The sequence below is a fragment of the Lytechinus pictus genome, chromosome 3 (genome assembly GCF_037042905.1).
Source record: "Lytechinus pictus isolate F3 Inbred chromosome 3, Lp3.0, whole genome shotgun sequence".
Lineage (NCBI taxonomy): Eukaryota > Metazoa > Echinodermata > Echinoidea > Temnopleuroida > Toxopneustidae > Lytechinus > Lytechinus pictus.
The window spans coordinates 23,785,780-23,812,019 of NC_087247.1; the positions used below are offsets into that span (position 1 = coordinate 23,785,780).

Here is a 26,240-nt window from a genome sequence, read left to right on the forward strand (position 1 = left end):
GCGATGGCACATTATGCAATATAGAATTCCAACATGGGCATCTCCTACTGCCAAATTTTACACGGAATTCATGATTTGTGCTGATGTGACATTGTCTTGATGAGCATCAATTGGAATCCATTTTGAAAAGAGTTCGTCACTGTCCTGTAGGAATGTTGTCACTAACTTGACTTGGTGTCGGGGAGTTGAAAAAAAGATGAAAAATGCATTAGTTTTGTCTCATTTCAATGACATGGTTTCCATCTGACCCAATCGTGGTGACATTCTTGCTACAAACTTGACAAGCGTTCACTTTTTTCTTGGACATGATGTTATCAAGAATATGCGTGTTGAATCATGAATGTAAACATAGAAAATTAGTGTGGGTTTGAATGCTGCTGAATGGAAGTGATGCATGAGTGAATCTATCATGAAATTAAAATGAATCGGATGAAAATGAACATAAAGTGTCATTATTTTTTGTCCTATACCTTTGAAATTGACTAGATTACATCATAATCCATATCTTAACTAAATGGGTAATTGCCCTGCAGCATGGATGCAAGTTCTGCGGTTGGATCATAATGTTATAGAAACTGTTCTGGAACAGTGATGAAGTTCGACATGATAACAGAGCAGAATTGTAGCATTAGAAGATAACTACAGGAAGAAAACATTCAAGCACAACATACAGAAAAACCAGCTCATTGAACATAAAAATACAACCTAAAAACAATTTGGATAAAAATGTAAAGTATGTTTAGAACACAGAACTATACACTCAGTAATACTATACAAACAAAGGAAAACAAGAAAATATTTCTCTCAGTTTTATATGTTTATTTGTTTTTGTTTACAAAAATAAATGGTGACAAGAATCACATGAACATGTTTTCGGTATCTTTTCAACACTGATTAAAAGGGATTTGAAATATGAATTACAAAATTTTTTAAAATCATTGTTGAATGAAAGGACAGGTATATTGTTCAATTTGTCTAATAAGCCCTGGCGTAAGGGCGCCATTTTCAAGGGTGCCAAATGGAACCAAGAAGATTCTATGACTGAGTTCCAACAGGCAACAAATTTATTCAAGCAGCTGTTCATTTCTAAAGAAGCACAAAAGAAAGAACGGCAGTAAAGACCTTTTTGATGTCCGCCTTCGAAGCCGCCAGTTTTCAGTGAGAAATCCGAGGAGTGAAATTTTACGAATATAAATTTGTATAAATTTTCCATCTTTTATATTAATAAACAAACTGAAATTTGAACGCATTACAAGACAACAACAACCAAGCACTATTACGCTGAGATATTTGCCCAGATTATATCAATTTACCTTTAATTAGTGGAAAAAGTAAGACCTTTACTGAAACCAGATTTTAACACTTTTCCGATCGTTTGCGGCAAATGAAATTTTCCAATATATCCCGGTGGAATATTGCTATTCATTATTGTATATGCCAGATGAGTGTCCGCACATGCCCAGTCGAGTAAATGTGAGTCATATTTCAGGACATATTGCATAGTTTATTTTCGCATGCCTCCGAATTATGTACTACACATATAACCAGAGCAGATGCGGCGAAAATGTAATTATCATAACAATAGCATATTTCCCTTTATATATGACCTATAGCTGGAGAGTCATGCGGGAATCATTTGTCTACACAATTGCAAGAGGTGTTGAGCAAAGTGCATGCCTGGCATACTTTCTGCTGGCGGTTTTTAACCTTGTTCAAAGGGATTTCATTTGCTGATACTCCATCTCATTTTAAACCTCCTTGATGGAACAAATGATAAGTACAAAAAAACTGATGGAATGCTAAGTTTCATCTTCCACAACCAAGACATGTATTAATGTGAAAGACAATGTACCAAAATGATTGAAGTTTATTTTATAATTTTATTTTCCTATTCTTGTAGTCTCATGGCGAAATTATTATCTGTAGTTGAGGAATAATATGGCTAAAAGTATGCCATAGAAGTGTGGTCTCAATGAATTAGGGTTGACTTTGCCAATCTGCATGATGAAAAGCATTTTGCACCAGACCATCAGAATGGGCCCTTATAACACTTCAGATCATCACTGATTTGTGCAAAACATCTCATTGTGAAAATAACTTCATACCAATTTGAGTTTAGACAGTGAGTTTGGGGGTAAAAAACTACACTGGAGGAAGAGATGATTTGACATTGGATAAGTTGCCCTAGGGTACACCTATGACCAACAAGATGTTTCTATGTTAGGTTGACAAGCAATATCTAACCAGTCTTTAGTATAGTATCTCTGGGTTCTGGACAGATCACATGGTGGTGAGAGGGGTAATCTTCAGGAGGGCTAGACCGTTGCCTAAAACCTGATGGACTGCTTTCAACAAGTAGATCCTGGCAAACATGGTGGGTAAGAGATGAGGCCTGGGTTCCTGTACAGAGTAGGGTGAGGGAGAGAGAGAAAAGAGAAGCATGGATGTAATATGAACGACAAACATACAAAAAATGATAATAAATTATCATGATGGTGATGATCATGGTAATGGTAATCCTGGTGGTGGTGGTGGTGATTTTTTACCTGATTGCTAAGAAAGCATGAATGCTTGTAAGCAAGCAACCAGAGGACCGACGGCTTAAGGTCCTCTCCGAAGGACCTGGTACTGAGGATTAATGCCTTACCAAAGGGCACTAGCGCACCAAGTGGGAATCGAACCCGGGTCACCGGAATACGAATCCCCCGCTCTACCGACTGAGCTACCGCGTAATAATAAAGATATCATATGCTCGTGGAAGACAGGAAAGGTTTAGTGAAAAGCTCCCTTTTTCCATTGAAAATACACACAAACTAGGGAAAATTAATAAAAAAACAGTAGTATATTGCATCATTTGCATTATTATATCATGTACTCATCATAAAAGATGGTTAGGATGAAGGTCAACAACAACAAAAAAACACAAAAAAAATTGCCAGGATCAGGATCGAACCAGGGGTCCTTAATATTGAAAATTAATGTGATACCAACACAGATAAAAACATTTTCCATCGAGATTACACATACACAAAAAATGAGAATCTCAAATCAAATTTCCCAAGTGAAATAGGAGCACGGTTCTGGCACCTGATAAAAAAATAGAGGGCACATACCAGAAATTACATGGATATTCTCAGTTACAACATATCAAAAATTCATCAAAAACTGACCAGAAATAATGGAGCCATTGTTCATGAAAGACAGGAAAGTAAGAAATATACACAATTTGATATAAAATGTTATGCTTTTTGGCTGCCCAATTTTTGCACTAGGGAGAATGATAGCGCAAAAATACAAGGCGCACAAATTACTTATTTAAGGGCGTTCCACACAGTTTTGTTTGTGCGCATCACGATCTGCGCATATTTTACACTCTGCGTGCTGACATCACAAAGGATGACCTGGGGCCCGTACACAAAACTTAGCAATGATCTTAGAACATTTTTCTATGATTGATTCCATTGACTACAATGTACAATCAATCATGAAAATCAAGCGTACGGTTAATCGCTAACCTTTGTGTTATGGGACCCAGGTGACAATCAGGTATCAGCTGATTTTTAACATGATCGGCTGCAGATCCTATGTGTTATTTTATAAAGCTAATTAGCTAAAAATAATCCATTGATCAATGTTTTTTAAATACTACTACAATTTTTGAATAGTTTATTCTGAGGTGCAGTATGACAAATATGACCTCCAAGTTTGAATAAATGGTAGAGTGGTTTGGAATTTTTCCTCACAAAGATACAAAGCCTTTGGCGCATTGTTGGTGTAAAATTTGATGTAATTTACATGGATTTTGACTTAGAAATAGAGGTTAAACCTCAACGTAGTAATCTTATGGGATCTAAAATTGCCAAATTCTTTGGAATGTGCAATTCTCCAGAACTTCCTATTAGATGCACTTCAAAGCTCAATAGCAAAAAAAATAAAGCCCATGAACCCATGGATTTTTCTTGCAGGTTTGTAATATTCAGGTGCTAACGTAACTGTGCAAAATTTGGTGAAAATGACATGGATTTCATTTTAACTATGGAACGACCTTACGCACATGCATTAAATATTGTAAATGTCACAGTGATCTATATGAAGTATCACTTACCACTAAGATTCTATATCTGCTGTAATATGTACTCAAATCCTGACTGAGTGACACAAGATAGCGGCAAATCTGAGTACAGAATTAAAACATGTATATTTTATGGTAAAGAAGTTTTTGTACAATTAACACTTTAGTTTAATTAGACCAAATGGTATATGGACTAAATGGCTATTGGACCAACTGGTTATTAGACGGAATGGCATTAGACTAAATGAAAGCAGACCATGTGTTGAGTAGACGAACTGATATGATGGTAGGAGACAAGTTGGCAATTGGACAAATTGGCATTAGACGAATTGGATATATATGCTGGTAATAAAAATTCCTAATCTGGCTATCATAATATATCATGAATTGTAAATCATATAAAAAGACCAAAAATATATAGCCCTTAGTTTTTCACCATATTGCAAATAGTGATTAGTCATTCATGAATGAATATGAATCATTTAAAACTCTGAGACTTTTCAGTTTGTTTTATCAATTTCAACAAGAAGTTAATTGCAATCCGTGTATGAAAGTTGATGAGGCAAAAATACTCAGTATTCATCAAAACACAAATGAAAAAAATAATAAATACTAAGGCTAGTACCAAGCATAGCATTTGAAAAGACATCCTAACAGATGTCCATGTAGAAAAGCTACTAAGAGAAGCCTACATAACGATGGAGGTTACTAAAGGCTCTGTGATAGAACTGGCTATTGCCTAGGTTTTGAGATTAGGCTTCATTCAATCTCTTGGTGTGTAAAATGAACATCAAATAAGCCACAGGGTCTTCTTTAAAGACTGCCCAGCATAGCAAAACAACATTGTATTCATGAATGCAATCACATGATGAGAATTCTTTTGGATTCTACTGGAATTCCATTCATGATTGTAACCATCACTGGCTTTTCATACCAACCTTGTGCATTTCAAACTTGCAGGACAACTCTTGAGTGGTAATACTTTCTCCTATAGAGTCTAATATAACGTCAGGCAGTGTAAGTATATGAGAAAAGAGCAGCTTCCACTCTGCCTCTTCTTTCAGAGTTGAGAAGTCAATGCTTCCTACAGGTGGTAATGCTGGATATGTACCTGAATAGACAGAAATTCATGAAGTCTTGTAATGGTTTAACAAACAAATAATGCATCCACACAGCTCAAACAATTTTCTAGTGATATTTCATCTGAGCAAATAAATATTTTTTTCTGAATCTGAACCTGCTAATTTATATATGAGTTTTAGACAAAATATATTACAAAAACCTCATTATCTTCATCTAAAAAATGCAGCCCTTTACATCTATTGAGGCCTAAGAAATATGTACAACTTATGAGATATTTTGACTTATAAAAAGATGACACTTAGAATTGACAGAAAAGAGTAGGAAAATCATTAAAAATGGGCCCTTTTGTAGAACAAAAATACCTGAATTCGATTCAATTGCAAAATATATGTTGAGAAAGTAGAAATTCCTACTTTGGCTCGACGTATCCCTGCTTAAAAGAGGAAATATATCTTTTATGACCATGTCTACAAACTAGCTTCAACTAAGGGGGAGTCAGCTTAGGCAGATCTTGATTGTATTCATTAAAAACAGACAAGAAGAAATGGTGTAAGACCACTCAAACCAAAATACTGTTGGTAGCAAGATTCTTACCTTTATGGACCTCTTCTTGGAACCTTGCAAAGAGAGTTGAGAGTCTAGCATAGTTGTACACTACAAAGACACCATTCCTGTTATCAGGCCATGGGCTGCTTTCATTTCTCTCACCAACATCTAGCTTCACCTTCAAGAAAAATAACACAGAATAATTCTATTTGTCAAATTTAATAGCAATTTCACCTAGAATTGTGTTTTGTAACAAAATTCTATAGAGTTCAATGTAACCAACCAAGAAATATGTAGCAAATTGCAATGCGACACAGGGATTGCAATAGATATAAATATTTGTAAAACGTAAAGGTATAAGCTGTATGCAAGAGATAAAAGATAAGCCCGTTTGGAAAAAAAAATGCAGGTGCACATTAACTTTGAAATCATTTGACGAAACATTTCATTGTGAAAAAAAATTAGTTTGGCGTAACTTAGTGAGATAGCTGTCAAACTTTTAACCTAGTCCCCAGTTTCCGTTCTCTACAAGGAAATTTCCATGTTCTACTGTGTCAGTTCTATAACCATCTAATTCTATGATCTTCAGAGACATCTTATACAAAACACAAAAACGTCATTGTAAATCTTGAAACACTTTGAAAGATGTAAGTTTCCATTATACGTGCACTGTAGGGTATGCAGGTAAAGCTTGACAATCACATGCTTAAAGTGATTGGTTAACATTGGTTTGACTTTTTAAAAATCTGAGCTAGAAGGTCACACTTGTCACCTGTGTCTGTGATATGTTACAAAAATGAAGCCCAGAAAAAATTGCGTTCGAAAATAATTATTTAGTGCTTCAAAAATTGAAATATAAAGTGACCGAAAACACCATCTTAATTTCATCCCATACACTTATGTGTACTATTTAGGCGTCTATAAGACGCCTATTTACAAAATCGGGGTTTGCCTTGTAGTTTTAGCTTTTCATTCTCAATAATGGTTGTTTTCAGGGTTTATTAGTTCTAATACATGCACTTGTACACATGTTTCATCTTGGTTTGAGAATTTTTTAAATCGGCTGCTCACAAAGTTAAACAATACCTTTAACACTGCAAACAGATTTGATTGGCAGATTTTACAACGATGAACACTCCTATTTTACTCCTTTGATAAAGATTGTCAGTGTACTTTTCATCATTCTCTTAGTTTGGCCTGAAAATCGAGTTTTCCATAATATAACTTGGAATCAATGTTCTACCAAAATTACCAATTTTTTTTTTTTACTTACAGGATGCCTGTGGTGTGTTCCTAAGATATCAAACTTTATTCCAGCAGCAGTCAAACTGTGGATCATGTCATTCCAAGAATCACCTGATGAAATAAAGGGTTAAACTTTTAGAGTCAGATATAAATCAGTCAGATTCTAATAGTCCTACTACTACTTCTACTACTACTACTACTACTACTACTACTACTACTACTACTACTACTACTACTACTACTACTACTACTACTTCTACTTCTACTACTACTACTACTACTACTACCAGAGGCGTCGATCCTGGGGGGGCAGGGGGGGCGATCGCCCCACCAATGAAAATATTGGGGGGCAAACATATTGTTTTGCCCCCCCAATAATTCCGGATGTGCAAAAATAAAATAAGATTGTAATGTTCAGCAAGCGAGATTGAGATACACAAATTGTCCTTTATTTCAAATCGTGCTCAAAATGTCCGCTTTTGAGATTGGAATATAAAAATTTTCAGCTCGCGCTTTGCGCTCGCATCATTTCTGTAGCAAAAACCCAAACTTTTCATGATTAAATACGTGAATAGAATGTCCCGTTTTCAGTTCTAAACCTCAAAAGAACTCCCACTTCGATTTGCAATAATCTTTTGTTGGATATATATCTTGTTTTTTTTAATAAAAAACGTCCATTAAACTCATTTTTTTCAGATCGAAATATCAAAATTTTCAGCTCGAGCTTCGCGCTCGCATCTATTGTTCATTTAGATACCAATCTTAATCATTGGTATCAAAAATGCTTACAGTATCAAGCTTTCAGCTAGGTCAGAATATATAGAAATTTCAGCTCGCTCTCGGCACTCGCATTATATCTGTTTTGTGAGATATGTATCCTCCTCATGAGTTACTACAAACAGTCCTTAACAGGTACGCTTTTCCTGTTTTAAGGTCAGTACATACAAAATTTCAGCTCGCGCTTCGCGCTCGCATTAATTTGTTGGTGAGATACGTGTCTGTATCTCATGAGTCATATATATATATATATATATGCCTATGTGTGTGTGTGTGGGGGGAGGGTTGTACGATCGAGCACCTTCAGAACGTTGTTCATGATTTTGCCCCCCCAATCTGAAAAATGGATCGACGCCCCTGACTACTACTACTTCTACTTCTACTTCTACTACTACTACTACTACTACTACAATGACTACTACTACTACTACTACTACTACTACTACTACTACTACTACTACTACTACTACAATGACTACTATTACTACTACTACTACTACTACTACTACTACTACTACTACTACTACTACAATGACTACTTTTACTACTCCTAGTTACTACCACTAGTTACGACTACTTCCACTTCAGCAACGACAACTACTCCTACTTTTACTTCTACTGCTACTACTAATACTACAACCAGACAATTACTAGACTTTCCAAGTTATTTGACACTTCTCCTAGTTACTACCAAGACTACTTCTCCTACAATTATTTCCACTTAAGCAACAACACCTACTACAAGTAATATTAATAACAGTACTACTACTACTACTACTACTACTACTAATAATAATAATGATAATAATGCAATTACATAACTACTACATCTAATACTACTATTCAGTATGGTCTATTCCTGGGTTGATTGCATTCACCTTGTACTTGATCACCATACTTCATCACCGATGCCTCCTTCATCTGTGAATATCTGATGTCAAAGAACTCTTCCACGCCCATCTCCTTCCCCTGCCTGTTGGTAGCAGAGGTTTGGCCATCTCCAATCACCTGAACAGGTGCACTGCATAGATGAGATTGGTCAGTGTAGCAGCTATCTTGAGACAATGCCCTCATGGTCAAGTCCACCTGTTGTTGCTGAAACTCTTGGCCAGATGGGGCGATGTGAAGGATGCAAAGACCATCACCCAGGCACTAAATAGATCCAACAATTATATTAACTAATTAATGAATAAATCAAAATGCACTAATACAGGTTTTGAAGTCTTCAAATCTTCAACAAAATTTGCTTGGGCTCATGACGATAACCTCAATTTGAGAACACTATACCCCTGTTTCAATTCTCTTCTCCAAGTACGACAAACCCTAACTGCCCCCAAGCAAGCAATTTAAGTATCAAAACACCTGTTTCTTGACCTCGGTCCGAAGATAACACAACAGCCCGGCATATACAGTCACAGCAGGGGGCCACACACGATGGGATGCATGCACAGCGCTGAGCGTGGTCCCTGCAAAGCATGCCGTCATTTTTATTCGCTTACTTTCCTTATTTTGAGGTCGATTTTCTTCGTTCGAAATTGAAAATGGACTAACATTGGATTTCTGAATACAATATGCCTTTGAAAACGTGATTAAATATCGAATACAATAATTTCATTCCGAAGGTCCTACTACAGGCAGAGAAGTCTTACGTAATAGCTCTGTTGTTTATCATTTCGTCCTTGGCTAAATGCTCATATACTGGCCTGTGGAGGTGAAATTGAAACAGCGGGGATTACCTGGCCAAGCAGGGTTGATCAGGGCTTGGAAATTATTTTTGGGATTTCCAAACGTAAAATGGGGTATAAAACCGCAGTTTGCAACCTGAACTGCGGTCTTTCTCCAAACGGGGGTTTGACGAATGTCAAGATTTATGTCTACAATTACTCTTCTTTTTCAATACAAATGCAAAAAAATACATAAGAAATTTCAACAAAAATCATAAATAGAGTAACTAGAACAAAATTAGAAGTTTTAGAGCTAATGCAAAGATTTACAGCTGAATATTTAATTCCATGCAAAATTAAGCACATTTTTTTAATTCATAATTTTGGATTAACATTAACTATATATTTTGTAGATTACATTTTAGATGGCATCTGTACCAATTTCCCTGTCATCATGCAATCAACACTCAACAGTTAATATCTTGGAGACTGAATCGGCATCCTGAATCCTGTTAGTGTTTTTTTTTAATATGAAAACAATCGGTCTCTTTAGGGTTAAGAACAAGTTTAATAATTGCATTATTTTAGCAGTTTTTTCCATAAAATGTAGAAATAAAACAAGGAATTTGCTGGTTCAAGGGAAAATGAAGACTAATGCCCTGGAAAGGGACCGTGTAATCTATAGCTTGGTGAATTAGACCACAATGTGCAATGTATAATGGAAAACCTCACAAATACATGCTAAGTTCAACATTTTTCTGTAATACTTTGTTGCCATACTTTTTAGCTTGCATATATAGAAACTTAAATTGATTAGTTTTTTCTCATATCTTGACTCTATTTCTGTTACTATTCCAGTGAATTCTTAGCCTTTCTATGATTTTATTTTTTTAAGTTCCCTCACATTTTTTTCTTCAATTTTTATTACTCTTTTATATTGGCTTTATCTGTAACCTGCAAATTTACTGGATTTCATGAGCTATCAAACAATATTTAACTGCTCAACAATCTGGCCAAAACACATACCATAAATTGATAAGAACAAACTCTTAGCGCAGGTTGGTTTGCATTGAATAAGTTAAAGCTATTTTGCAATCATTACTTTTTTTAATGAGATAAAGAACCATGCCACCATTGTAAGTTCAAAAAAGCAACCCACAGCCCACTGCATTTAACCGGTGTGTTGGCTCAGTTGGTAGAGCGTCCGTCTCACAACCGGGAGGTCGGGGGTTCAAACCCCGGCCGCATTAGACCAAAAGACGTTAAAAGATGGGAGTTATTGCTACCCTGTTTGGCGTTCAACGATTAAAGGGATAGAGCCTCGTTGATATGGCGCTGCACAGCGGCTGCCGGGCCCACGATCAATTGGGCAAAGCAAATTTTTGGAGTATTTCATTTCATGTCTATTTCGAACAAAAAAATATGGATTTTCATTTCCTTTTCATTTCCTTAAAGTATACATCCAAAGAATCAAAAGTATTTTATAATGACTTTATGTGGTCATCATTGTAAAGGGGAAGTATTACTAATCAGATATATAACTTCACTTTTCAAAATAGTGATCAGAGATTGCAGAAATCAGCTCTCAAAAATGATTTATTTTCATGCCATATTTCTGCCTTCCACCGGTCCTCTTGCGAGCTCCAGCTGAGTGACGTCACACAATGAGCAGTGAGCAGCTGAGCTGACAGCAGCCCATTGGAGACGATCTTTCCAATCAGCGTTTTTTGCTCTTAGAATTGTTTATTCCTCTTAAGATTGGTCTTGTTATATAGATAAAAGTTTGAATTTACTGAACAGTGAAAAAAAGTGCACATTTAACGTATTTTGGTGACCGATATTTAGCTTAGAATTTTTTTTTTTTTTTCAAGAAATATAGGTGAATAAACAAAGCATATTTTCACGTAGAAATCACACTTGCGTCACATTAATGTTATAGTCAATATAAAGCATAGACATTCTTCTTTATGACTGAACAAAAATTATGAAATTTCATTAAGTAGCAAAGTCAGGAATCACAAAAAAAACACGGCAATATCCATCGCGAAATGACTGAAATTGCAGTTGAATTGCCGAAGCATTATTAGGAAACAGCGGCGAGCGGACTTTCTTTCATATATCTTAAAAATGCCTTCCTGTTAGGGCGATGGTCTGTGGCCAAATGCGTTGGCCATTGTTTTGTCATGTGCAAGGACCCTGGTTCGAAACTCGGATTTTTTTTTTCTGGGTATTTTTTTTTTATTCCTTCCCCGTCCCTACCCATCTTTTTTTTCTCTTTTTATTTTCTTGTGAAATTCTATTCAGACCTGTATTTATCAAATCTTGCTTCTTAATTGCTGCTTTTGATTTTCAAGTTCTTGATTAGATTATTTCTACTCTTATTTGGGATGGGAGGGGTAGAGTTAAAAGTCAAGTCCACATCAACTAAAAATTATTTGAATAGAGTGATTTCCCTTGTTGTTTTTACTCAAAACAGTCATATACACAAAACAATGATATGCAAATTAGAGTTGTCACTCACATCACATTCGTTTCTATTTTTTGTGGCATTTTGTTTTTTATTCTTTGCAGATTTGACGATAGGAAACTCTTCATCTGATCACAATAGGTTATATTTACGGAACTGTTAAAATAGTAATTATATAAATTTGAATCAAAGTTTTTATGAAATTTCCTGCAATATCTTGTTATTTTTCTTTAAATTCAAATGAATTTTTGATTGCGTGGACTTCTCCTTTACTCTTAATGTAGGGAATGCATAGCAAAATTTATCCAGAAACAAAATTGTCTTAGAATATGCAAATCAGTAATTGGACACATGTTCACTTTTCTTTCATCCAGGCCACTTCCTCACATCCACCAGGCTTTCAGTCTGATGATGAACCATCACACAACATTCACAGTGCTTCACAATAAATATTTCACTTCTGTTCATACATGCAATAAATATTGTGGAAAACAAATAAAAGGCGTACCCATATTCAAATACCGTTTAAAAGGACAAATATATTATACCTTTCGAGAAAAATCAGCACGTTAAATATCTGATAACAAAACATAATTATGGGGCACTGCAAGAAACTTATGTTCAATTGCAAATCAAGCGTAAGTCTTAAATTCAAATTCAAGCGTAATAAGGTCGAGTTGCAATCGCAATTCAACTACATGTTTAATCAAAGGACTTTCCCTTGATTTGGGACGTGTGATTGAGTATAACATTTCTCGCAAAATGCCCTAGTAACATTAAAATTGTTCTTTCGTTTTAAATTGTGTGTTATTATTTTTGACAAGCTGTATTCCTGTCCGAGTAAAATTTCTTAGTTCTCTCCAAAACTGTGCTCAAAATTGTTTCCAAGATTGATAAAGAAATTTTTTCTTTTGTATCATTATCATTCCACAACTTGCAAACCGTAGGTCCTGGAAAGAGTGAAGAAAAAAATGGCTATATCCAAATCATAGTAAAAGGACATGATGGAATCTCCCAGATTGAGGTAGCAAGCAGAGACCAGAAGTCACCAGAGTTAGCAATTGTGCAGATCTGTGTGTAGAAGAGAGAAAAAAAGAAATAGTTTAAATAATCAAATCAAAGTATGAATTTAATTATCGTGATGATTGATGACGTGCGGTGGCATGTAATTCCCGGTCAACAACAAATGATAGTAGGTTTAGACACCTGAAAAGTTCCACTCAGAACACTGGTGCTCTACCTCAAGTGATGTTTGTGTAGGCCCCACTCCACTTCACTACCGCTACACTACCGTACATGTACGCCACACCTACCCGGGTAAGTGTGTAGCGTAGTGTAGGCTGTAGCAGTACTCCAGTAGTGAAGTGGAGACTACACGAACATCACTTGAGGTACGGTGCTCTCTGAGTCTCTGTGTCATTACAAAGATTGCATTTATCTTCATTGTTGAAGGCATTACGCATACATATATGCAGCAACACTCTAATCAGAAAGAAACACCAGACTCTAATTTTGGCCCACCCAAGGGTTCATTACATGCCGCCGCGCACAGAAAATTCAAGCAATAGAAGTCATGGACCCAAGAAGTGAGATCCCAGCACGCGCGACCCACTAGTTAGAAATCCACTGCCAAACGCGGTTCGTGGTTAGTATACTAATACTAACCTCGCAATACGTACTAGTAGTATACTAATACTAACCTCGCAATACGTGTGAGTGATTTTGGCCAGGAATCAGGGTAATCACTGCTGAAAATTTGTCTGGCTTCATGACATCGGCATCATGGTGATATAATTCTGTGTATAATAAAAACTTAAACATTCCTCTGAAACAGCAGATTTTCAGCCATGGTCCATACCACTCAGTGCTCCTAAATAATTTAATTGCCTGCCTGAGTCCTGACCAGTTTTAGAAATCTGAAGAAAAAATCTGCTGGAATTGTGCCACTCACACGTATTAAGTATACTAACCCCGCACCACGAACCGCGTTTGGCAGTGGATTTCTAACTAGTGGGTCGCGCGTGCTTAGCCTGGAGGCGTCTGGGATCTCACTTCTTGGGTCCACAACACACGACTTCTATGGCTTGATTTTTCTGTGCGTGGCGGCATGTAATGAACCCTTGCCTTGGGTGGAATTGTATGGCAGGGGGTCCTAAAGCTGCGCGGGTCCTAAAGCTACGCACCACTCATCGCGCATACATTTTTTATGGCAAATGCGCACTCTGTGTGTGGAACTGTGACTGCAGAGTGACGAACGATTCCTATTCAATTTTTTCTACAGAGGCTGCAGTAAATCTCTAAATGCAGAGAAACCAACAACTGTTTGGAATTTTGGAGTTATATTCGCTAAAATTTCATTTTTTCCTATAATAATATGAATATATTTTAGAAATTGAGGCACAGGAAATACTATTTTTTTGCATGATAAATCGAGTGCGTAGCTTTAGGACCCCTTCTACATCGGGTGGCGAAATCAAGAGGTGTTCGGAAAACATGGCGGGATTTTCGTATTAGTGAGTTTTGCGATATTTTCTTCTTGGTTAATGATCTTTAGAAAGTTTGCCACAGATTAGTGAGAGATATTTGTTGAAATATTAAAATTAGGATAGTTTTTATTGTTTGAAAACAAAGTGCGTAGCTTTAGGTCCCCCCATCATACAAAAACATTATTTCTAAAATAAAAACTTTTTAATTTTAATAGTAGTTATGCCAAAATGCATGATTCTAAACTTATATCAGATCTGTATCTGTCATCTGACCTGAATGCATCGTCAGAACAAGTACAGTTTCCAAACATGCTTACCTTGACTTTTGACTGGATCAAACAGCGTAGCCTGCAACATGCATCGGGAGCAAGTGAATGGGACCGTGCAGCTTGGAGTTTTTCAATAGTTAGTAGAGCAACACAACGAAGACTGTCGAGTGGACAGAATCGATCTTTCCAGTTCACAATTCAATAAAAAACGGGCAAAATAACACAGTTCTGGTTCCCTTATAGTCTGAAGTTGTCGAAAACAGAATTCGGATGTCACATTACATGAAGAAAACGGTAAATTCGGAAGATATTGAAGAGGTCAGTAAGGTGATTCAGTGTATTATGCACAGAGGGATGATGAGCTCGATTATTGTGTGACGTCATTATTCTCGACTGTTTTCACTGCGTGAACTGTCGGTCTGGGGGGCGGCTGGGGGGCTTAGAATGGTCTCTAATAATTTCATTTCTTGCATTTCCACGACATCGATAAGACTTTTTAGTGACATATTTGTGTATAAAAAGACAAGACCTTTCCATTCATATATAATTTGTCTATAATCATCACTTTCGTGAATTTTCTTTGTGTGTATACTTTAAGTAATTAAATTGATTACTTGTCTATCACATGGTAACTGCCATGGCAACAAAGCTTAACAGCCAATCAGATCAAGGATTCTGTAGAAGCATCCACGTAATGACAAAACTATTGCAATAATAACTTTAATGCAAAACAAGACCCAGTACATTTCATAGAGCTGTTTTTCACACACACATAACTTTAAAACCTATACAGAAAAACATTGTGGTTCTCATATCATTTTTATTCACATTGCAATATGATTTTTCATTCAGTTGAAATATAGAGATTTTTGTGTAACTTCTTTATGTTAACAAATTTAATGCAGACAAGTCCATATTTCATCTACTGATATCAAGTAGTTTACAAATGAAATCACATTTTTTTATTTTGATAAATATTAGCAAAATTCTAGATACACAGTATCTCACTTAGTACTTCATATCCAAGATATTTGTAATGGTATGCCTAACTTTACACACAGCTTTATGACACAGCCAATAGAGATATCAAAGTTTATATCATTTGATTTCCTGGCTCATCAATCTATTTCTAGAAACACACTTTGATCAGCAGTGAAAACACAAGCCATGATATAAACAGTGCTCTTTAATTCAGTTATCCACGTTGGTACAGATCATAAAGAGAAAAATCTATCAATAATAAAATACCAATTAATAAAATTTAATTGTACAAAATGACAGGATAATGATGATTGTAACTTGCTTTATAACTTTATTAGCTAAGTCAATCTAGTTGTGCCTTTTTACAAATGTAGATAGTTGCTTTAATGGGGGCAAAAACCTTACACAATTTCTGTTAAGAAATAGGAATCAACATTAATGAATTTTCAATCAAGTTATGAACATTAGCAATTCTTTTTATTCTATCATGAATTATGAGTGGTCATATGCTAAGTCCTTACACTGGTGGCATTTAAATGCATTGAATAATATCTTTGCATCCATGATTTCTACAAACAAAGAGAGTAAATTCTTATGTTTTTTATTTTGGTCATTCAACTTCATTCAGGATGTGTATTAAACTGCACCATTATTAGCATGAATTCATTCAAATCATAGAATACTAAACAGAATTACAGAGGGTAAATATTCAAATGGCACATTTGTGCACACTCAGAATAACATATACGCACAAAAATGTGGTATAGAGGCATTTTATACTTTTTTACTCCTGACTGATAAGGACTGCTCTCTCTCAACTAAATCAACATGATTAAAGTGTAGACCAGCTCGTATTTATTATCCATACTTAAGCGCACAACGTTAAATGAATGATTCATGAAATCATAATTACCATATTTTTTGCTGCAATCTTTAATCTCATACATTGCTTGAGGACTGGACTTGCATCTCCTTTCTTGTCTGTTACTGGAAAATAAAGAAAGTGAATAATATCTCTTTAGTGAAGTAGTATTTTGGGATGGGGGTACTCCAAGAAGTAGTAGGAGAGTATGCATTTCTAATAAAAGCTATACTAACAAAATAACATCACATTCTGATGGTAGAATATAGATTTCAAACATAGGTGATGTACCTTGAAGCAAAATTGTATACTGATATTAACTAGCTTACCAACGGCAGCAAATTAATAATGCAGACAATGATTCAGGAAGGAGGGGGATGATTTTTCCCTTCATCTAGAGCTATGACATGATGCCATGGAATAATGGTATTTTTCATTGATTGAATGACATAAGTAATGAAGTAAAACTCAAACCTGCCCATTTTTATATACTCTATTCTTTCTCCCCTTTTCTCCCTCTTTTTCTTTTTCTTGCTATTTGAAAAATCACAATGGAAGGCGGTGGTCGCACAACTGGCCCCCTGCAGCATCCCTGCTTTGATCCATTAATAAGAAACAAGAAAATCAACAAATTTATAGAAGTATAACAATCTAAATTATCTAAGTCTAAGATCATAATGAATAATTAAACATTGATTCTTACAAGGTACTTGAGTCATGTTTTTGCTGTATCCTCCTTTTCCTATTCTTAATCTCTGATCTTCCAAGAGAGTAGCCAGATCAAGAGTACATTGTTTAGGTAACACTTCCTCTGATGAATGTAAATGGCTCTGATCAGGTGACCTATGATGATCATGTGACCATTGATCTATTTCCTTTTCAGTCTGACAGGCTACAGATGATACATACTTGGAGTTTGAGAGTTCTTCGAGTAGCCCTGGTGGGAGAGAGCTTTCCTTGGTCTTTGAGCAGGAGTCAAGAGAATCTTCTGAAAGGGGATCCCCAACAATTTTACCAATTATAGAAGACGACATCTCTCCATTCACATCGTTACCTCGAAGAACATTATAGCTGTGAAATGAAAGGCATGAATTCTAAAAAAATACCATCAAAACCACTCAAATAAACTAAGAGTAAAATGTGAATTGACAATTTTTAACTAAATAAAGCTTGCCAAGCGATGATTCTAAAAATACATTATACACGTATTCTTAATTGAAAAACATGTATGCATATCCCTGAAAACATAAGATTTTTTCAAATTTGTAAGACACATGCGTATTAAGGTACCCAATGATTGCTCTCTATTTTTCTTGGAAAATGGGATTGTCCTAACTGATGCCTTTTCGTATACCCAAATCAAAAAAAGCAGTTAGCACCAAAATTAATGATTTGCTTGCTTAGCTACAATATTCTTGGACAGCCTAACTTCAGAAATAAAGTTCCACCATCTCTGAATATCAAACTAAATGCAAGAAGACTGCAGTATAAACATACCCCCTCGAATATTGCTGAAGGCTAAAAAGGGTTTTATAACACTTAAAACATCTTTTTCATTTTCTTTTTGTCTCCCCTAGAATTTACAATGCCCACAACTCAAATACTTGACATGAATGCAGCATTTACTGCAGATTGTTGGAGATTTACATGAAGGGTTTTGGAAGCTTTAATTTTGCTGAAAATTACGGTACTGGTATGTAATCAACATTTAGCTACTTATCATACTTTTCCATGTTAAATCAAGATCTGACACACTTCACAAGAACCAAACACTGTGAAATGTGAAAACTAGATGGAAACCAGAGCACACTAGACATTTTTTTTGGGGGGGGAGAGGCTTGGAAAAAGGCCTTTCTACCTGAAAGAATGCCTTGTTCATATTGTTTTTCTCATTCAGTAATTATTTCCTACTAAAACAAATTTATTACATTATTTCATTCATAAAATATGGTCATTTTGTTGGATTCTGTCCTTACTCATTTTATGATTATTATTCTGCCATATCCATCAAATATACTGTATAGTTTTTTTATATTTCTATTTTAAATGGGATTGTGTACATATGGAAATCTTGTCCAAAAAAAATGCAAATTACATTTACTTCTAGTAACTTTTGAAAAAATATCAGCTTGTTAATACATAATAAAGTAACCTTACAGTCATCTGAATTTCATTGCTGATTCTCACTGTCCTCTGGAAACTAACAATAAGAAGATAAACTTAGATTCTCAAGTCTCACCTCATTCAATATATCTCTGACCAAGGATTTGTAAGGCAAGTATGAATTTATGAACTTACCCATGAGCTTTAAGAAGAGCAGACACATGTTGAGCTAAAAGATGTTGTCTCAGTGACGACAGGCCAAACCCATCACTCTCCTCCTCCCTCATTGGTGGCTCTGGAATGCTAAGAAGCACAGTACGATCTCTTCCAGTATGATGATGACCATATTCATTCCTTTCTATCATAATGCGTCTAATGATGCAGCTGAAGACAGGTGCCCTCTGGAGTTTGATACTGATGAAATTATTTTCCGCTGGTGAACAAGCAAGGACTGGAAAGTCTAAGCTCTCACCAGCAGCTATGATTGCCTTAATCACCTCATCTACATGCTAGACAAATCACCATGCAAAAAAAAAGAGAAAAAAATATAATATTGCATAGTCAAATTCTAAAAGTGGTGTAAAATTGTTCAAAACATAGATCAAAATTGGGGGGGTTCACAGTATTCCAATAATAGCAGCTACTGCCATATGAGAATCCAGACCCACAATGCATTGTGAGAAAATGCATTGTTGAGAAACCCTTGGGGGGTTCACAGTATTCCAATAATAGCAGCTACTGCCATATGAGAATCCAGACCCACAATGCATTGTGACACAACAACCATAATGCATAATTATCATGTTAATCATGACACCCACATCAATTCTAAATGTCGATCTGCATCATATGCACTGAACAAAGATTTGGGAAATTTGATGGTAGATAGAGATACCTCTGAAAGGTTAGTGCATGCATTTCTCATGTGCTACTTAGATTATTGCAAGTCTATTGTATGGAGCACCAGATACTCAACTCCAGAAATTTTAGGGCATTCAAAACTCGAAAAAGGGTTCTTTTTTCCACTCACTAAAAATTTTCGGGGCTTCTTTTTGATTTTCCATGGCTCTTTTTCCACTTTGCAGGGCTACAGTTTCTCAAGAGTGATTTTTTTATTTTTTTAACCAACTTTAAGGGGTTTCCCCACTACTGTAAAGACTCTCATAAACAACATCTAGCATTAAAACTACTTGTTATATTGTTAACTAATCTTATATTCCCCATTTAGTCTTCTTTTATGTGTAATGGAGTGTGAGAGGGTGTGTGTGTGTGTACTGAAAGTGACTGTCACTTTTCAAAAGTATCACCAATTAAATTACGATATTTGGCTCCCCTAACCCTTTCGACCATATGGGGGGTGCCCAAAGAAACTCTTACCAAATTGTTCAATGCCTGCACCAGCTGTTTATCAGCAAAGTCAATATGTTATCTTCATGATTTGAAAGGAATCAGTTCTAACTGCGGTGTAAGGTTCAAAATTTCTTAATTTCATATATTTTCTTGTCAAGTTAGATGTCATCTTTACAACAAAAATGTGATATTTATGTACAAAAAAGATTTAAAAATCTGGTTGCCATAGGTTAGATCTAACATTACTGCTAATATGTTAAAAATACTAAAATCAATATGTGATTATAATTAGTAGTATTATAATAATTATTTATAATCACGTATTAAATTTTAGTATTTGTGAAATAATAATTTATATCTATAAATTGTTCTTCAAAACGGCATCGCTAATCGGATGTACGTCATAATGAAGCGGTTCAAGGGTCAGGATGTATTGTATTTGCTTTGTTGACAAACGGATCAAGGGATCTATAGAAGATCGGTCTGGTAAGAAACGTCTCATTTTAACCATTTATAGTGAAATAATTTTTATCCCTTTATACACATTAGGCGCATCAAGGTTCATAGATAAATAAAATTTGACCCTACAAACCGATTGCACCCTCTAACCACTAGCTCACTGCAACCATCCTGCCTGTGGGGAATCTACAGGTAGGACTATGGTATGCCAATGCTGTACAGAGCACACACTTTAAAAAATCATTAAACTATCACTTTTGTGACCAAAATTACTCATTTCAATACAGTTACGATTTATTTTTCATTAGTAACTTGGGAATAATATGTGTATTCACTAGAGCGCTCAAAAACTTGAATTTTGGGCATATTTTTGTGTACGCCCTCTATTGGCGGAAAGTAATATGGCAAGAAAATTTTAATTTTTCAATCTCTATTTTAAATTAAGAAAAAATTAATTTAAAGAATCAAATTTACTTAAGAGCCAAGCTATATGATGAATAGCTGTATTGGAAACTGACAGTGTAAGAAAATCAAGGCATTTGTCCCATAGAAAAAGCCAAAATTGCCACCTTTATTTTGCCACACATGGAGATGTAACTGAGAACAAGGTTATATCATACTCATAGCCTTGTTCATTGAATTAGTGCTTTATTCTTTAATTTTATTTACCACGCAATTAATTCTATTACTTGGAGTTGGAAGCCCATTATTTTGGTCCAATTATGCTTCAGCGTCCGAAAATTGGGTACTTTACTGAGTTTACTATAGGGGATAAATAAAACTTTTGAAAAGGATGCGACGACTAGGCTCGTCATCGCATCGTTACTAAGCCTAGGAACTTTCGATTGTCTGCGACTGCAACGTAGTCCTAGTTCACCGGAAGTGGTGACACCTCTCGTTCAGTATCACGTTCGTACATTGATGAAAACAGTTTCGATTTAAGTCGACGTACCCGTACCAGGCCACAGCATATACCAGCGTGATAGCGAGCGGGCCGTGGGCCGATGCTCGGCCGGAGAATCAGGCGTAACATCACGCTACGAACCAGTGGGGCGACTGTGGGTGCAACATTTGCACTCTTGCGCAAAAAGCCGAAAAAACAGTTGTTTGGAAATAGAACATCAATTACCTATCGGATATGTCGTGTCTGTAAACAGGACACACTAAATGTAATGGAAAAGCTGGTAACAAGCACTCAGTAATTTGCAGTTTACCAGCCTTGCTGAATCAACGAAACTCGAATGTTGATGCGGCTTCATTCATTTTTGCTAAGCTTGGATGACGTCATCATGTACCAATGAATGTACGAACTAGTGCTCGTTCGAGCACTAGTACCCGTAGTAGTAGTATGACACCGAACGTCAAAACCCTCAAATACGAGTCACACTCACACTCACTCACTCAGATCAGATTTGGTCAGTGAACGAGAAGGCTCGTCACAGATTACTTCGCGCATGCGCAGCGCTCCCAAAATTCCTTTATCTCGTACGTCCACATGGCTCGTCACAGAAAACGAAAGGTCTCCAATGCAATGGCAATGCGCCACATATCACCCCATTCATTCGGCGTGCCAGTAACCATGTTTACTTTTAGATAAGTCCCACATGCACGATTACCTGTGTAGTTGGAAGGTGGATTTTTACGACTCCTCCAGGAATGCAGATATCTCCGTATATTGGTCTTGTACTCTGACGAACCAATGCAGATCCCTTTTTTCTACAAACAGAAACTTTTTTGTCACAATTCGTAGCAACTATGGCCGTTATTTCTTGTAAAAATTTTCGGAGCATTGTCGCTTGCAGACTGTAGCTGTCGGAGCTCGCCATATTTATATATGATACGCCAATTGATTTACAAATTAAATAACATAGATTTAAAATATCACTAGATATCAGACGAGTTTATCAATTGGTTGAATGATCTTTAGAGATGTAGATACTAATTATAACAAAAATAATGCAATGTGCAATTGTCCAATTTTAGCGGAAAGAGTGGGTTATCAAGTGACATTGTTGTATGAAGTGCTTATCAATTAAATCGGCATGCCAGTTACAAATTACAGTCGGTATACCGTTACAGTCAGATCATCAACATCATCATCATCATCATCCGTGAAAGTACAGTTCACCAGGTTGGTCTATCATCGTACTTGTAGAATTGTGCGGGAGTAGGTCTATATGTACAGGGCTGTGGAAGATCGATCTATTCTACGTACGGTTAAAAGATAATTCACCATCAAAACACACCAGTGCCATTATTAAAAATTACTATTTCAATGAAATACTAGTGAACGTCCCTTAATTGCTTGCTGAATTTTTTTTATTTGCAAAATATCCTCAATCTCACTGTAATAAAACCAGCGTTGTGAGGGGTTGCGAATGAAGCAAAATAAGTGATAAAGCGATAGAAATATCATTTCACATCAAATTACACTACAAGGCAAAAATATTTGGTAATATTTATATTTTAGACACCATATCCGCCGAATATATGTATAATATCATTATTACGATGCTCTAGTATACACCATTGTCATATTTATTGCTACTTGAATGAACGAGCGATCGAGCTACAAAAGGATTTTTTGTCTCTTTGATAGAGGATTATCATCCATTACAAAAAAAATGGTCTAGCGTCTCAGTACCTGCACCCCCCCAAAAAAAAATAATAATAAAAACTGATAATCGACAACTAGTTGCTCGAAGTGATGCACATTTAAGAAAATTTGAGAACGATCAATCATTCTGATTTATTTAACAAGTCGATTTCATCCTACAAAATATTATGTTCTATTGTGTCCCCAAACACTTGACAATTTAGAGGCGTGCCCCTCCCCCTTGTAAGGTCATACAGGACTATTGCAATTATTCCAGATATAGTCTATGTTCCGGTTACACTCTCTCACACGGGCTCTCACACAAGACAGATGGTCAGTCGATGCCTCTTTTCTGAAAACGTCTGCTCTGCTGCCCTACCCCCCCCCCCCGATCCCTCTTCCTCCAGTGCGAAATTATATTGTGGACTAGTCTATAATGGCCAGCAATTAAGTTTCTAAAGTTAGGCACCCATATCCTTCGTGGTGTGATCCTCTCTTCCAATGATAAAATAATTTCCGTTTTGCTATTAAATATTTGTATTCATTTTATTTTCTGAAATGACATCGGTCGTTATCAATAATTTGCCCATTATTTTCACCTGAAGTCGTACACATATTTTGTCAAACAACTAACATCACCTTTTTAATGGCCAAACTCTTTCGCAATGATAATAACTTTGGTATAATATTCGAAGGTCCTATTAGACTCATTTACTCACATCTTTTTACAGACGTTATTTGACACCATGCAATTTCCAAAGTACCAACAACTGAAAATTTGATAGCTCAATGTGCTCGCTCGTACATTGAAATGTAAACCAAACTAATGTTTTAACTATCATAGTTAAATTCTGATGCTTTAACTATATAGTTTGCCACAAAAATCGACCGTATTTCGCTTATCATGATGGACCTAAGCTGTTATTAAAACAAAATAAGTAAAATATAGATTTCCACCATTAACAGTCTTAGGTAGCTCTCTGAAGGTGCCCAATATATTCCCCTATTTGTTCGTACCAAATTTACGCCACCAGCTAATACAAATTACATGTACAAATCAAAACAAAATAATAGAAGTTTTAAAAGCACAAGATCGTCACAATAACAATTATAAATTCATTCTACAGCACACGAATGCGAAGTTGCTTGTGTTATATACAACTGATTGTCCGGCGGAGAATTTGCTGGGAATATTTTTGTCATTTATTGCATTAATTTTGGAAATGTAGTCAATACAGTCATACGAATTAGTGGAGAATTAAACAGCATATGATGATATTATTCTAATATCTTGTTTAGTCAAAGCTACATGCCGCGATTTTATAGAGATAAAGAACCATGGGTAAAGCTACTTTATTATGCATTCTTTGACATGCCGATGATTGAAAGAGATGATATAAATTTTCTAGATTTTTACCTCAGCTGTATACTTTTATGGTATATATCTTTTAATCAGAAACACATTCTAACGAATGGTATCTATACCATCATCATGTTATTATTTTTTGTTTGCAAACTTATATACCTGCAGACATGACATGACTACAAAATCAACCCGAAATCTCAATATGTTCTTCCTAAAATGGATAAAGTTCAGTTATGTTCTGCGAGTTTTGGCATACGCAATGGTCAATGAGTATAAACCTATATACGCGACACAAGATATCACAATCACACACTGTGGACTTCAAAGTTTGTGGTAAATTAATCATTGCCCAATGTTATTACAGGGTATATCAGGGGAATAGGCCCGTTCAAATGAAATGTAAAGAGTTAAAAAGCAACCTGAGATTTCTAAAACGATTGAGTCAAAGCAATGAGAAAGAGTACGAAAGTATGTAGATTGTGTTATTCGACAAAAAACATTGACTGGATTAGAGGGGGATACCACATTCAAAATTAGTTTAATATTGCCCCGAGTAGTGACGGGGGCAAACACCTCAGGGGTCATCAACTTGTGGGGAGGGGGCTTATGTCACGAATTTTCGGAGGTAACTAGGGCTATGCATAGAGGAGCGCATGATATTGGGAGCGAAGCGACCGAGCTTATCACAGAGGGAACTTATATACTTTTAATGATAAATATGAACGATTTATTAAAAATTTCAATGGTTTTTTATTTGAAGGGGGAAAGAAACTACCCCTTTTTATACCAATGCTATAGATGCATGAGGTGACCCATATTTTCATTACATTTGCACTAAGGGTTTATTCCACATGCATTCCCTTTTTTGTTCAATACAGTATTGTTGAGTGACCCTGCCCAAAAGAGTTCATCCAGTATAATTGTCCAATAGGGCGGGGGTCGGGGGTCGAAAAGATTTCCCCTATCGGCTGCTGTAAGAGCTAAAGCTGGGTTGATGGAGGGGGGTAGTTATATTGACTGAAATTTAAAACTTCTTTGCTTTATTTTTTATAAACAATATTATGTATTTCACTAGGCCTCAAAAAAATAATTCGCGTGTGAAGCGCCAATTCATTTATGATAATGTGACTAGAAATTTGACATTTTCAGCATAATTTGAATTTATGGACAGGGTACGTATCTGACTATTAAAACAAATAAGCGCCAATCTAGATAAGCTATAAAAAAATTACACGTATATTCCAAATTGTCTTTTTTTTTTTGGGGGGGGTGGTTTGCACCCTTCCGGCGCATATGTTCATTTGATAGTATCCATAGCACAGGAGGGTCAGACGGGAAGCGATATGATCATGGGTTTCACTTTATATAGTATTATAAGGCTTTCTAAGAAAATAAGATCATCCGAAGAAGGGATGGGTAAGATTAAAGATATAAATCCCACATTCAAACTACCAGTTCGAAATTTCCCACACAAAAATAATGTATTTTTTAAATAAAATATTGATGGCATTATATTTACTTTATTTACAAACCGCCAGCATTATGATGAGTGTTCCAGTGATTACTGGCCGATAGATGAGAGAGTTCCATTCCAAAGGGAGTTTAAATCATTTCCTTTATCATTACAGTGATGGTATAAAGAAGACAAAAAATGCAGGATGTCCAGACGTCCAATTTTACTAAAGGGAGAAAAATAAGAAAAATCACATCGACCAGATGTCACGTCGAGGATAGACTCATACAGTGGCGTACGCAGGGGGGGGGGGGGGGGGGTGCGGGTTACATGAGTTCGAACTCCCCCTTAAAATATTTTTGAAGACTTTTTTTGACGTACGAAACGACGTAAAATTTGTTGTGAAGACCTTCTTTTTTTTGGTTGTCAACATTTCATTCAGCTTGAACCCCCTGTTGTAA

The 26,240-nt window shown here is 35.9% G+C and overlaps 1 protein-coding gene across 1 annotated transcript; it reads right to left on the bottom strand.

The window, feature by feature from the left end:
- Positions 1 to 798: 798 nt before the first annotated feature.
- LOC129255766 (DALR anticodon-binding domain-containing protein 3-like) lies at positions 799 to 22,197 on the bottom strand. Its single transcript, XM_064096671.1, has 10 exons — positions 21,981 to 22,197; positions 18,751 to 19,064; positions 17,156 to 17,523; positions 16,504 to 16,577; positions 8,602 to 8,875; positions 6,975 to 7,057; positions 5,750 to 5,879; positions 5,011 to 5,183; positions 4,106 to 4,174; positions 799 to 2,400 (listed from the first exon to the last, which is right to left on the bottom strand). The coding sequence occupies exons 1-10, from the start codon at positions 22,188 to 22,190 to the stop codon at positions 2,281 to 2,283; spliced, it is 1,815 nt and encodes a 604-aa protein (XP_063952741.1). The 5' UTR covers positions 22,191 to 22,197; the 3' UTR covers positions 799 to 2,280.
- Between the last annotated feature and the right edge of the window lie 4,043 nt (positions 22,198 to 26,240).

Coding starts and splice junctions, on each gene's coding strand:
- LOC129255766 (XM_064096671.1), bottom strand. CDS start 22,190: ATGGCGAGCTCCGACAGCTACAGTCTGCAAGCGACAATGCTCCGAAAA. Junction 17,524..18,750: donor GCTCTTCTTAAAGCTCATGG/GTAAGTTCATAA, acceptor TTCATTTCACAG/CTATAATGTTCTTCGAGGTA. Junction 2,401..4,105: donor GCAGATATAGAATCTTAGTG/GTAAGTGATACT, acceptor TACTCTGTACAG/GAACCCAGGCCTCATCTCTT.